This window comes from Medicago truncatula, chromosome 7 (assembly GCF_003473485.1).
Source record: "Medicago truncatula cultivar Jemalong A17 chromosome 7, MtrunA17r5.0-ANR, whole genome shotgun sequence".
In the NCBI taxonomy this organism is placed as follows: Eukaryota; Viridiplantae; Streptophyta; class Magnoliopsida; order Fabales; family Fabaceae; genus Medicago; species Medicago truncatula.
In genome coordinates this window covers 34,120,295-34,134,459 of record NC_053048.1, presented here as the reverse complement: position 1 = coordinate 34,134,459, position 14,165 = coordinate 34,120,295, and the positions used below count along the sequence as shown (strand labels likewise).

General features: G+C 36.6%; 1 protein-coding gene across 1 annotated transcript; it reads left to right on the top strand.

The window, feature by feature from the left end:
* The first annotated feature begins 619 nt into the window (after window positions 1–619).
* LOC11427261 (WRKY DNA-binding transcription factor 70) lies at window positions 620–3,268 on the top strand. The gene is made up of 3 exons (XM_003623590.3): window positions 620–1,002; window positions 1,513–1,617; window positions 2,467–3,268. The coding sequence occupies exons 1-3, from the start codon at window positions 683–685 to the stop codon at window positions 2,891–2,893; spliced, it is 852 nt and encodes a 283-aa protein (XP_003623638.1). The 5' UTR covers window positions 620–682; the 3' UTR covers window positions 2,894–3,268.
* The last annotated feature ends 10,897 nt before the right edge of the window (window positions 3,269–14,165 follow it).

The following is a 14,165-nucleotide window of genomic DNA, read 5'->3' as shown; positions in this document are numbered from 1 at the left end:
AAATGCCGAAGGGCATTTAAATAAATTACTCGTGTGTCTCAGTCAAACCAAATGTGTCAACAACATTTGAAACATAGTTATTAGATCATACTATATTTAATATATTATTTCTTCTTGTATATTTATAATTATAGATGGCATCTATTTTGATCCTTATCCAAGCTATACTGCGCATCCAACATATTTAAAACTACTATACCTAAATGCATGAAATCCAATTCCAGGGGCATAATCGACATTTAAATTACACACCAGCTAAGACATTGGCGACAATCACTCCCTCAACAACAAATCATAGAGCGCCACCTGTCCAATGACGTTCCCGCAACGCCATAACATGAGGTCACCACTACAACGTCAGATTCCTTACCCACGCGCCAAGCTCGTTTGTAAGTTCCACACGAGGATCTAAGCCATAAACTGGATACGTGACAAATCCCCCACCGTTGAGTTATATACACTTTGATTGTAACGCGTGTGTTTTAAGTTGCATTTTGAAATGGGTTGGAATTTTCATACCAAGGTTCCGCCAATCTTCGAAGCATGTGCAAATATAGCAACAACTTGGTTTAGTTAATATAGTAGTATACCAACCCCTATATATATATATATATTATAAGAGTTCAGTGTTTGTGTATATTTTTTACATAGTGTTTGTGTAAGATTTCTATACAACAAAAAAATGGAAAATGAAAATCTAGCTCATGGTGGTCGTGGGAAGGTAGTTGATGAGTTGTTAAGAGGGCGTGAACTTGCAAACAAACTTAGAAATATTCTGAATGAAAGTGGTGATATTTATAATAATGATGGATCAACAATACCACCATTTGCTGAAGATCTTTTGAAGGAAGTGCTTACCACCTTTACTAATTCTCTCTTGTTCTTGAACAATAATCCTACTTCAGAGGGCTCTGATATGCAACTCACCAAATCTGAAGACTCTTTGGAAAGTAATTGCAAGAGTTCCATTGTAAAGGAAAGAAGAGGCTGTTACAAAAGAAGGTAATTATTATTACTTACTAATTTTTCTTATATTTCTTATTGTTTTATAAATATGTGTGTGCATCTCAGATCCATTTAAGAGTTGACCTCTTTTTAACATATATTTTTTCAAACACACTGGTTAGGGATTCAATCCCTAGCCAACTCTCCCACTATATCTATATCCACATTTCTACATGATTTACTATATCAATATTTTATTTTGAACTTTTGGATGAGGTAATGTATACATTGTTATTTAATTTGATTGCAGACCATTAGCCAATTAATACTTTTTTTTTTTTTTTTTTTTTTTTTTGTGGTGACCATATTTTTGTTATTGTTTGTCCTTTACAAATGAGTGATATTGGACCCCATCAATTATTGTTCATCATCATTGAAGGACTATGTTATAATTAGGAACGTCCCTACTTTCTGTTAATTATGGTTTGGGCGGAACAGCAAAATTATTTCATATATATATAACAATTAGAAAACTTATCTAAAAATATATGCAATTCTTGTTTACAGAAAAATTTCACAAACATGGGAGAAGGAGTCTGAACAGCCTGAAGAAGATGGTCATCAGTGGAGAAAGTATGGCCAAAAAAAGATCTTGCACACCGATTTTCCAAGGTATATATATTTATATGAGTTTAATAGACACATTAACCTCACAAACCATTTTTATAGGGGAGTTTCTATAATACACTTGTAAATTGAACTGTATCAATGCACTTGTTTCTTAATTCAATGAATTAACTAACATTTTTATTAATTAAAAAAGGTATTTGTTTTTGTCAAAAAAAAAAAGAAGCTATTTGTCGATTTTATATTTTAGAAAACACTTTCATAGGAAAAAAAATCGTTTCATTGTTTATTAAGAACCATACTAAATATTTTACATTTTATAGTAAAAAAAAACAGTATTCATTTTTATGAGTAATAAATATTAAAAACATTCAAATTTTATTTCATCGACACCATTGGTAAATAAGATTAGTTATTATGATTGTAAATGGTATAAAATATTATTTTCAAAATAAAATAAAATCATTTAGGTATTAATTTAAGGACTCGAATTTTCAAGTGTAACTTAGAAAGGACCTTTTTACAAGGTCATTCAATTAAATTTCACTATTTGTACAGATTGTCCGGTTAATTAATTTTCAAGACAATTAATCTAAATTATCATTAACTGTTGAGATTTGACTTGATTTCCTTTAATTTATGTATGTCTCTTAATCTTTATATGAAATTAATTTCTTAGCATCTTAGGGTTAGGGTTGAGTAGGTCAAGTGGGTTAGGTCAAAATGTTAATTAAATTGAAAGAGTTTCTGATTCAAACTCTGTTGAAGGATACATAGACATGACAACTAATTGATATTTGTTAATGACTTAATGTTATTACAAAAAAGTTCCTCTACTTCTATATCTCTTCTATGCTATAGGCCTAAATGAATATATATTTATGTGATTTGCAGGAACTATTACAGATGCACTCACAAAAATGATCAAGGTTGCAAAGCAATAAAACAAGTCCAAAGAATTCAAGAGGATCCACCTCTTCACAGGACAACCTATTCAGGCCATCATACTTGTAGAATCTTGCAAAACCCTGAGATCATAGTAGATTATCCTACTGATCACTCTTCCATGTTTCTTAGTTTTGACAACTCTTTCCCAACACCAGCCAAACAAGACTGTCCTTTTCTCTCAGTGAAAAAGGAGGAGTGCAAGGAAGAGGTTGTTCATCCTCCTCCTTCTTCAAATGATTACCTCTCTGGACTCACTTTTGATGATCCAGAAAAGGATGTCACACTATCATCAACACTTGATTCTCATGATCACTTAGGTGTCCATATTTCTGATATCATGTATGATGATGTCCTTAATTGGCCTCTTTCTTGAAATTTGATTATTCACTAAGTTTTGATCAATGAACTATCCATTGAGGTGTGTTTTTCTAATATGAATTTTAGAAATGTAGTGCAAATTGTGACAACCTTATGTTGGCCGGAATTCCAAACTATGCTTGAATTCATCAATGCAAGGTTTCAGGTTTGAACTTGACGGATAGAAAGCTGAGACCCATTAAAGGTAGCCAACCAACCAGATTTTCGATTGAGATTAGTCATCGTCATCGACAAAATAAATGCTATTTGGATCAATAACGTGGTTAAAAAATTGTGGAAGATGATCAATAGCTAGGTTTAGTTTCAAATTATGTAAAATATGTTTTGTACTTACCCATTTTCAATGAATGATAAAAAAAATGTTACATAATTTTATCAACAAATTAAGAAAAAGTGTCGTTATTTTGCTTGACATTGTGATTGAAGAAAATGCCTTATTCTTTAAAATAAAAGCAATGTGTATAGTTGTGAATAATAAAAGCAACGTGCAGAGTTGTACAAAATTAAAGAAACAACGTGTGCAGAGGGATTAATTACATGTAGTATAGTACACTAGTAACCTATGAGTATATTGATGAGTATTGAATAAACTACATTGATGAGTTTTAAATTAATGGCTGAAATCATTTTATTATGCGAAACTATGATTAAAATCTAGACCGACCAATTTTATATTTACGGCTGAGATGTACTACAGCGTGCAACTGCGTGTGATATTTACAGCATGAAATCCTAATCCGAGGTTATATGGATAGGTTCAATGTTTCATTGCATGGAATATAAGGGTTGTCTTGTACTGATGTGTTGGTGTTTTCATGTTTTGTTGTTTTATGGTGAGTGGGCTATAGATAGTACAAATCAGAAAAAAGGTGATTAAGAAAGTTTGTTTGTGAATGTGTGTGAGATCTTTAGAGCGTGCAAAATAATACAATGGCCAGACCTGTTCCTCCATCAATAATCATTACATGCCTAATGTAGAAAAAAGAAAAGGAAATTGTGATATTTTACATTTCTTATGTTTGAAAGATTAAATTATATTTTATCCTTTAATTTTTTTTCTTTTTTAAAGTTTCACTTAGACTTCTAAATTTAGTTGGCCTAAGCATTTAGTTGGAAACCTTCATTAGAGGTTGTATCATTCAAATTCTCCTTCTTCATGTTCCTCAGGAATACCGATAGGATTTAGGTGAGGCGATTAAAATAAAGCTTCGAATAATTTTACCTCTGTTGATAAAGAGTTTGTGTCAACTTTCACAATTTCAACTTTATCGTCTACTCAACACGTGAGCTTTTGGTGAAGTGTAGAAGTTACACATTCACTGGTATGTATCCGGTCTCAGCCAAGAATAATAGAATATGAAGGTTTGCCGTCTATAACAAAGAAAGTGAATCTCACATCCTTTGGTCCCGCTACCACATCATCACTTAATGCCACTAGTGCATTAGATGCTACCCCCACGAAGCTAGAAATTTTTATGTTGGTAGGGATCAACTCTTCTATTTTTTTGCCTAGCTCTTAGGGTTAGAAGCGGCTAATTTTTTCTCCGTTGATATAAGCTTTGATGAACAAAGGTTTAAGATGTTTTACCATTTTTTTTTTTTGAGTGGGTTTTTCAAACAGCACACCTTCAATATCCTTTTCCTTAGCCGATGTGGTCTTCTTTATTCCTCTAGAAAACAAAATTCTTTGAGATCGACTATACTCTTCTTGTCATCTTCATGTTTCTTACACTCCTCCCCTCTATTGAATACATCATCCTCATGTTTTATAAGTGTCAAACCAAACCTTTTTTAACATTTGAATCATTTTGTTAACGTCTTTGATGAACACAAATATCTTTAACTGTGCATTAATTCCTCTTTTGAGTGAGATACACATCTACCAAGATTCCTTATGTGAGAAAGCCTTTACTCTTCTTCAATGTGCCACCTTTTTTCATCGTGCCGTTGTTAAGCATGACAATAGCGCGGAGTGGGGACGAGTTTTATCTCTTATCTCTATTTCTGACACCTATATACTCACCCGTTACACATATCCAATAGGGATAAGGAATTGAATTTCATCTATGTACCTAACAGGTTTGGGTATACATGGCCGATCCCAGTCTTCACAATCAATCATTTTTTTCATTAGAAAAAAGAAGTTTTTCAGCCCCAAATATAATGTTTTTTGAAGAAGTTAAATTATCCCACCTAAATTGAAACCGAGGAGAATCGAAACCTTGAGGAGGAGCACACTCTCTGGTCCCAAGTCAATACCATCATGTCAACCCAAGTGAGTTTCTCAAAGATAATGTTATAATGCATTATCCAATAATATGCTCATTTAACATTTCCTTGATCGAATGATTTGGTTTCTTCATTATCCAAGAAAGGTAGTTTAATGTGTTGGATCAATATACAATTTATGATAGAACATTATAGCCAAACTTGATCCATGTAACTAACCTCATTTAGTGAGATAATACTTGGTTGTAGTTGTTGTAACATCGACACATACACATACATACTTGGTTGTGGTTGTTGAAAATTGATTATATAAAATTAACGTGGTCGTAAGCGGTCGATAAAATTGAGTTAAGAACAAATTGTCGAAAATAATTCAAATTTAAATCTCGAGTGAAATGATCATTGTGCTCCCCGATTTTCGGATATCAAACCATTTACTTGATTTGAATCGTCAATCTTTGAACTCTCAATTTTTATTCATGGGAAGAGAAAAAATGAGTAAAAACCCTTATCGAGACTTTGGATTCGGGGGTTGGTTTCGAATAGGGAAGGTGTTAAGCACCCTAAACGACTTCGGTACTCCGAAGGAACCGCTTACCTAGATTATCTTGTGCTAAATTCATTTTGCTTACTCGAAAAATTATTACCTAAAAAATCTAAGTAAAAGAATGGAGAGAGAAGAATTATGTTTTTGGTTATTTTTATTTGATTTGGAAGGACAAGTCCTCTGCCTACGTACCCTTTTTGGGAAAGGGATCAAAACCGACGTAGTTCCACTCAAAAATTTCTTTAGTGGGTTAGGTTGATTTTAAGATTTTTCGAAATGGGTTTTAAGAAGAGAAAGAGGCCTCAAGGCATGAGATAAAAGAAATGAGTGAGGTTAATTGATTTTAAATTTTGAAAATGATTGAAGTTGAATTAAAATTGATTGAGAGTTTGATTAAGAAAAATAAAGGAAAAATGTTATTAAGAAAATGATTTTTGAAGTTTTGCATATTTGACTTTTTGAGAAAATGATTTTTTCTAAACTAACGGTGAAAACTAACGTAACGTCGTAAAAACTAACGGAAAGCGGTAAATAAAACGTGGTAGTGTCGGTGCATGTGTCGGTGCTTGTGTTACCTACATTATTACATCAATTCCTAAATACGACCCTAAGGCCTTTATGCCAAAATAAAAATGCAAGAAATAAAATTACACCAATTTCCTATTTATACACACTAAGTCAATGACAAAATAAAATAATGGGAAAATTAAATGTGCATGCTATGATTCAAGACAAAAAAAATAAATAAATAAATAGTTAGTAATCACAAGAAATATTATGATGAATGAGACATAAGAAATAAAAAAGCAAGGAATAAAGACAAGCAACAATTAAGATCATCATATAAGAAATAAATAGAAAATTTTAAAAGAAAACAAATGGGATGGGTTTTAAAAAAAATTAGAGAAAATTAAGATAATAAGAACAATATTTTTGGAATTTTTAAAAGCATTAAAATGTCAAAAAAAAGTGTAAAAAGTATTAAAAAATGATAAAGAACAATTAATTAAAAAAAAATAAAATTGGCTCAGCAGGATCTAATCTGGACCGTTGGATGAATCCAGAGGTCCAGATCTGAATCCCAAGATCTCCTCACAGCCATAGGATCTAAGATCCAACGGTTAAACAAACAGAACACGGAAGACTGTAAACAAAGAACACGCGTGTGATCTAAACAGAATCATCCCTGACCGTTAGATTAAAGATCAATCAGTCTAGATTTGAAGATGTACAAGGTATCACCATGGATCACACATACAGGACCGTTAGATTAAAAGAGGAGGAAAGATCTAATGATTCAGAAAGAAGGGAAAGAGGAATCAGATGGACCGGTCCGGTTCAGATGAACCAGACCGGATCACACATGCTTATAAAAGGAGTTTTGGACCGGTTTTTTCTCATTTCCTCCTTCCTCCCTCTCTCTAAAACATTTTTAGTGAGAGAAGGTCTGCAAGTGCAGCCTTCTTCTCCGGCGAGCTGGTCCGTTTCCGGCGTGGTGGCCGCCGGCCAACAGGCGGCGCCGCCGCGCCGGAGAATCAAAACACCTCCGTTCGAAAATTTTTTTACGTTTTTAAAGATCCTTTTTCCTGCTTTACATGAATCCGAACTTAGATTTTTGAAAACAAGTCCCAAAAGGAGTAGATCTGAGTTTAGATTTTTACCTCAAGTTGAATCCGTCGCGGTTCTCCTTCCTCTTGCTTGCATCCGGTTCGTTCTCCTCCTCTTGCTTGAATCCGGTTCGGTTTCCTCCTTCTTCTATACTTTGATTTCGTGATTCTTTGTGTTTGTTGGATTTCGAAAGAAAATAAATTGCTGGTGTAGGATTCACGAAAATAATGTTGTTGTTTGATGATTTTGAGTCTGGAATTTGTTACTGGAAAAATCTGTGTTCATCATGTTCATACGATGTTCATGATGAACTTTGTGAATTTTGTGTATCTGATTTGAAAAAGGGAAGAAAGAGAAAATGAAAGGTGTTTCTGATGGTGATTGGTGACTGCAGAATTCTCTGACTCATGAACAGTAATTTCGGACCCATTTCCCAATGATTGACAGTGTATTTATAGAGACAAACTAGGGTTGGCTCAGGCACAGAACTAATACCAAAAATGCCCCTGCTGAAAACTTGGAGACAAAGTTTAACAAATAAAAGATAATAATAATAATAATAATAAAATAAAAGAAAGGAGGAAAGAAAAGAGGGAAGGGTCACGTGAGTGACTCCCCTTTCTTTGTTGTTTTTTTTTTTTCTCTTTTTTTTTTCAAAGAAAAATAAAAAAAAATGACATAATAATAAACAAAACAAAAAATGAAAAGTAAAAATGACAAATAAATGAGTTTTAAATGGTAAAAGAAAACGAGTAAAAAAAATTTTAAACGGGCCAAATTTGGGGTATGACAGATGCCCCTATTTAAGTTTCTTCGTCACGAAGGTTTTAAAAGGGAAAACTTTTAAACCAAAGGGTCGAAGAGACTTAAATATAAAAAGACGCCAATTTTGGACCGTTTGAAATGCCAGATATGCAATGCTGATGACTGTGATGATATGACTGCACATGATACAAGCATGAATGTAAAGATGATGCATAAAAGACTGATTGGGGGACAATTGGATAAATATCACTGGGGAAAGAAATGATAGGTAATGCTTAAGATTGCTGTGAGATAGCTTGAAACGACTGGAGTATGAATCATAATGTTTGTTAACATTGTTTCCATTGTAAAGGTAAGGACATGGTTTAGACGATGGTGAAAGTAACGACATGCTTGGCCGACGAGTGGCGAAAGTAAAGACATGATTTGCAGACGAGTGGCGAAAGTAAAAACTGGATTTGCGGACGAGTGGCGAAAGTAAAGACATGATTTGCCGACGAGTGGCGAAAGTAAAGACATGATTTGATTGCCGACGAGTGGCGAAAGTAAAGACATGATTGGCCGACGAGTGGCGAAAGTAAAGACATGATTGGCCGACGTGTGGCGAAAGTAAAGACATGATTGCCGACGAGTGGCGAAAGTAAAGACATGACTGCCGACGAGTGGCGAAAGTAAAGAAATGATTTGCCGACGTGTGGCGAAAGTAAAGACATGATTTGCCGACGAGTGGCGAAAGTAAAGACATGATTTGCCGACGAGTGGCGAAAGTAAAGACATGATTTGCCGACGAGTGGCGAAAGTAAAGACATGATTTGATTGCCGACGAGTGGCGAAAGTAAAGACATGATTGGCCGACGAGTGGCGAAAGTAAAGACATGATTGGCCGACGTGTGGCGAAAGTAAAGACATGATTGCCGACGAGTGGCGAAAGTAAAGACATGACTGCCGACGAGTGGCGAAAGTAAAGAAATGATTTGCCGACGTGTGGCGAAAGTAAAGACATGATTTGCCGACGAGTGGCGAAAGTAAAGACATGATTTGCCGACGAGTGGCGAAAGTAAAGACATGATTTGCCGACGAGTGGCGAAAGTAAAGACATGATTTGATTGCCGACGAGTGGCGAAAGTAAAGACATGATTTGATTGCCGACGAGTGGCGAAAGTAAAGACATGATTTGCCGACGAGTGGCGAAAGTAAAGACATGATTTGATTGCCGACGTGTGGCGAAAGTAAAGACATGATTTGCCGACGAGTGGCGAAAGTAAAGACATGATGGACCGACAGGGTTTGCTAACATTGTGGGATAGCAAACACACGGTAAAAGATAAAGGCAAGACGGACCATTAGCATTTGCTAAAAGCAAAGCCTCCGGTGAAAGTAAAGACAAGACGGACCGACAGGGTTTGCTAACATTGTGGGATAGCAAACACACGGTAAAAATAAAGGCAAGACAGACCAACAGGGTTTGCTAACATTGGGGGATAGCAAACACATGGTAAAAGATAAAGGCAAGACGGACCATTAGCATTTGCTAAAAGCAAAGCCTCCGGTGAAAGTAAAGACAAGACGGACCGACAGGGTTTGCTAACATTGTGGGATAGCAAACACACGGTAAAAATAAAGGCAGGACGGACCATTAGCATTTGCTAAAAGCAAAGCCTCCGGTGAAAGTAAAGACAATGTAGAGCTTGGTATCAATGAGGAGTAACTTGATAAGGGTAAAGCTTAGGGGAAAAAGAATTTGTATGAAGCTAAAGGGGAATTGTATGTATGTATAGACTGATTACTGGTGAGACCTGCCACTTTGAAACATGATTGGTTTTATAACATACCTGAGTTTAGACACGTTTTGAGGATAACGAAGCAAAATATTGGGTAAAAATGCAACTATGTATGGATGATATTTATATGCGTGCTTTGTATGCATGAATGAATGAATATGTATGAGACTCATATGACGGTATAATGGTAAGATTGTTGAGACAGGACTAGGCAGGTCTACAAGGAGAATAGCCCCGCATCACTGTACGAACACTCAAAGCCTTCACTGGGGATAAAGTCACGGGAGATGGATCAACCAATGTTGGGGTACCGCCCCTTAAACATACTGCTGGGGTAAGTCCTCATGATCAAAAACTGGGGTAGAAGTCGCCATTTATCGGGATGAAACCCATCAATCAACCATTCTGGCAGGGGTCGCCATCAATCAAATCACATGCAGAAGTTGCCATCAATCAAACCACAGGCAGAAGTTGCAATTTTTCGGGATAAAGCCCATCAATTAATAAATCTGGCAGAGGTCGCCATTCTGTAAGCCAACACAAAGTGCATTCTTCCATTTGGCCAACTTGAACTGTGATGCCTCTGTCTTTTTTCATTTCTTTGTATATTTTTTTTTTGAATCCCTAACTTTTGCCTGGACCGCCCTTTCGGGTCTTCAATCCATCGGGAATATATTCTTTTTGTTTGTATGCCCCTAATTTTTGCCTGGACCGCCCTTTCGGGTTTTCAGTCCATCGGGACGCTCATTTTTGGCTTAAACCGCCCTTTCGGGTTTTCGACTTAGCGAGCTTTTTTTTTTTTTTTTTTTTTTTTTTTTTGTACCCTTTTTTTTTTACAGAGGTCATCTCACAGCTTTTAGTCATGCCAACCTTGCAGAGTTTAACTGTCCTTGAGACGGATGTTGATGTATGTTTCACCTGCTCATAAGTTCAAAGAAGATGTACCTGTTGTTTATGCTTTTCAGAAGGCACGATAAAAGTTTTTTTTTTTTTTTTTTTTTTTTAAAGATTTTTTTTTTGCTTTAGGTATTAACATCAAAAATAGAAGAAAAGTTTGCAAACAGAATAAATGAGAATTTCAAATAAATGGGCACAAGCTCAAGTTAATGTAAATGGAGTGGTGGCCTGCCAAAGGCGTGGTTCCACGGATTTTAAAAGTTTGGAAAATGGTAATTAAATGGAAAGGGTACATTGAACACAATAACCACTGTTTCCTCTACCAACTTTGAATTTCACTGTTCTGAGTCTTTGATTTGCAGACGCTTCAGATCGGAAACCCTTTAACAGCTAAGATGCCCCAGATGAATGATATCTGATTTGATGCAATTACCTTGCCATGAGTCGAAGGTCTTTTGACGGCTGAAATGCCCCAGATGAATCATATCTGATTTGATGTAGTTACCTTGCCATGAGTCGGAGGTCTTTTGACGGCTGAAATGCCCTAGATGAGTCATGTCCGACCAGATGCAGTTACCTTACCATGAGTCGGAAGTCTTTTGACGGCTGAAATGCCCTAGATGAGTCATGTCCGACCAGATGCAGTTACTTTGTCATGATCCTTAACTTTTGCATAGATCGCCCTTGCGGGTATCAACCTATCAGGATAATCATCATTTTTTCATTTTTTTTTTTATATATGTCTCTAACTTTTGCATGGACCGCCCTTTTGGGTTTTCAGTCCATCGAGACGCTCTTTTTTTTTTTGCCTAAGCCGCCTTTTCAGGTTTGCGACTTATCGAGCTTTTTCATTTTAACAAAGTATTTCTTGACTGCATCGGTATTCACAGGACATACAAGTTTACCCTCATTCTTTGTATTAGGCATTCATTGCCCCTGGAACTTGGTTAAATCAGATAGTATAACTTTTGAGCACAAGGCCACTCTCTTGACATTCATGGGGACGAGCCTTCTCTTGTTGAAAACTTGCTTCATGCTTTTGATACAACTGTCCACGCCATATGGCAGTAACACTTTTAAATTCAATCAAGCTTAGCTTTCATTGGAACTCCCGTTGACGGGACTTTGACCTCCATGTGAGGCACTGCGTTTATGTTTTATACAGAGGGATGGAGGGTGGGTTGCCCATGTTGAAGTGTGCACTTGAAGTATAATATCCTTGCAAGACAAATGGTAGCATCTCGTGCCAGTCTTTGTACATGAAAGTCCTCTTTTGGACAATCTTTCTTGATATTTGCTGCTTCTATGGCCAAGATGCCCCAGTAGGAGAGAAATCTTAGTGGAAGTTTCTTCATCATCCTCTTCTTCAGCCTCATACACAAGGAACTCAAAGTCGAGCGAGAGTACAAGGTTTAAGTGTTCAACGGGTTTATTAATGCATGATTTGATTATTGATATAAATATTATGATTATGCAGATATGTGGAAATGATTAAAGAAAAAGAATTTTTTTGATTTTTTGTATTACCATTTTTCCAGAAAAAGCACAAAATAAAAGAAGGTCGGGACCAAGACGGCCTTTTCATTAATGATGAAAATAGATACAGCAAAAAGCCCTAAACAAGTTCACTTCCGTCTCGGGTGGGACGAAAGGATTTTTTTTATATTTTAAAAAAAACATAAAGCCACAAACAAACATATTAATTGAACAAAAGAGTAGTAGAAATAAACATTAGCAAAGGCCCAATTGTAGCTAAACACTCCACATGTCAACACAAGGTCCAAAAATCCGATAGCAGGTTAACTTGCACATTCAGATCCAAACTCTTCGAAAGGTATGAGATCGTCTTCGATCAGTTTCTGGACTTCAATCTTTAAAGAAAAACAGCGCTCAACATCATGACCTTGTGCCCCTTGATGGAAAACACAAAAGAGATCAGGTCTCCATCGAGCCGGCAATTTCTTCGGTATTGGAGGAGGTGGCCTAGTCTGGACAAGGTTCCTCTCAAGCAAATAGGGAAACAACTCCCCATATTTCATTGGAATCGGATCAAATTTAATTCTTGGAGCCTGTTGTCGAGGCTGTTGTTGATATTGCTGAAACTGGGGCTGATAACCCGGATTGCGGACAACATTCATGATGGGCAAAATAGTGGTAACAAAGTGAGAATCCGGATACTGTTGTTGACTTGGTCGAAACTGGGGTTGATAACCCGGATCTTGAACAACATTGGTGATGGGTCTAACAGCGGCAACAGAGTGAGGAGCCAGATGTTGTTGTTGAAGTAGCACTTTTATATCTTGGTCATCGAAGGACCAGACGTTATTTTCAATCAACTTCTGAACTTCTTCTTTCAAAGGGTAGCACTGCTCAGTGTCATGACCTGGTGCCCCTTGATGGAATACACAGTTGAGGTCAGGGCGATACCAAGGTGGCAGCGAATTCGGCACCCGAGGAAGTGGTAGGGTTTGAACAAGGTTCTTCTTAAGCAAAATGGGAAGCAAATCCGCATATTTCATAGGAATCGGGTCACACTGAGATGCTTTTTGGACCTGATTTTGCGGAATGAACTTCTGAGGAACCTGATTCTGAGGGATAGACTGCCGAGGAGCCTGTTGTCGAGGCTTTTGAGGGCACATTGGCTGATATGGTGATTGAGGCCTTTGTTGGACAAGCGGTGGATCGTTTGTAGCCATCAATGAGGATACTAGGCTAGCTAACTTCTCTACCTCAGCCCGAAGTGTTGTTACCTCTCCACGAAGCTCCTGGACTTCTTGCTCAAGCTGATCCATGTTTCCTGTTTGCACGAGTGTCTGCATATGCGAGCCGAACTTGGATGACGACATCTGACCCCTTTACTGTTGGATTGACCTCTTGTAGGTAAAAACAAAATATGAGACATGGACTAGAAACTATGAATGCAAAGTGATGGATGATATGTAAACACAGTAGAGGAACATGGTTTCATTTGAAAATTTTAAAGATATTGCAATAGGTTCCTTTTTCAAAAGGTAAGAACGAAACCAAGGAAAGAGTTCTTAACAAAAGTTAAAGCTTAGTTAAGATTTTGAAGCTGTATCTCTTGGTGTTCATTCTTACAAGGTCCATATCCGTGATGTTTACAAAAATTTATCTAAGTCCTTCAATTTTTGATGGAAAAAGTTATTCATGAATGAATGCATGTATGCATGGTTATGTTAAAGTACATATACATAGAATACATGGTGAGGTTAAGTCCCACAATGTTGGAGCCAAGGGTAACAACGCCATTTGGTAAGGACTATGGTTTAAATTGCACTTGTAACAACGGTTCTACCGAGGTTCCCAAAGTCATTGACCACTTCCGAATATTATCGGATACCGAGAAAACACCCGGTCCAACAACGTTCGTAGGAAAGTCTCCTTTGAGTGTAGTATCGCGTGTCGACTAATTCCGAGAA

What these genes read in the sequence shown, in the direction of transcription:
- LOC11427261 (XM_003623590.3), top strand. Translation starts at nt 683, where the DNA reads ATGGAAAATGAAAATCTAGCTCATGGTGGTCGTGGGAAGGTAGTTGAT. An exon ending in AGAGGCTGTTACAAAAGAAG is followed by an intron (nt 1,003 to 1,512) that starts GTAATTATTATT and finishes TCTTGTTTACAG; the next exon opens with AAAAATTTCACAAACATGGG. An exon ending in TTGCACACCGATTTTCCAAG is followed by an intron (nt 1,618 to 2,466) that starts GTATATATATTT and finishes TGTGATTTGCAG; the next exon opens with GAACTATTACAGATGCACTC.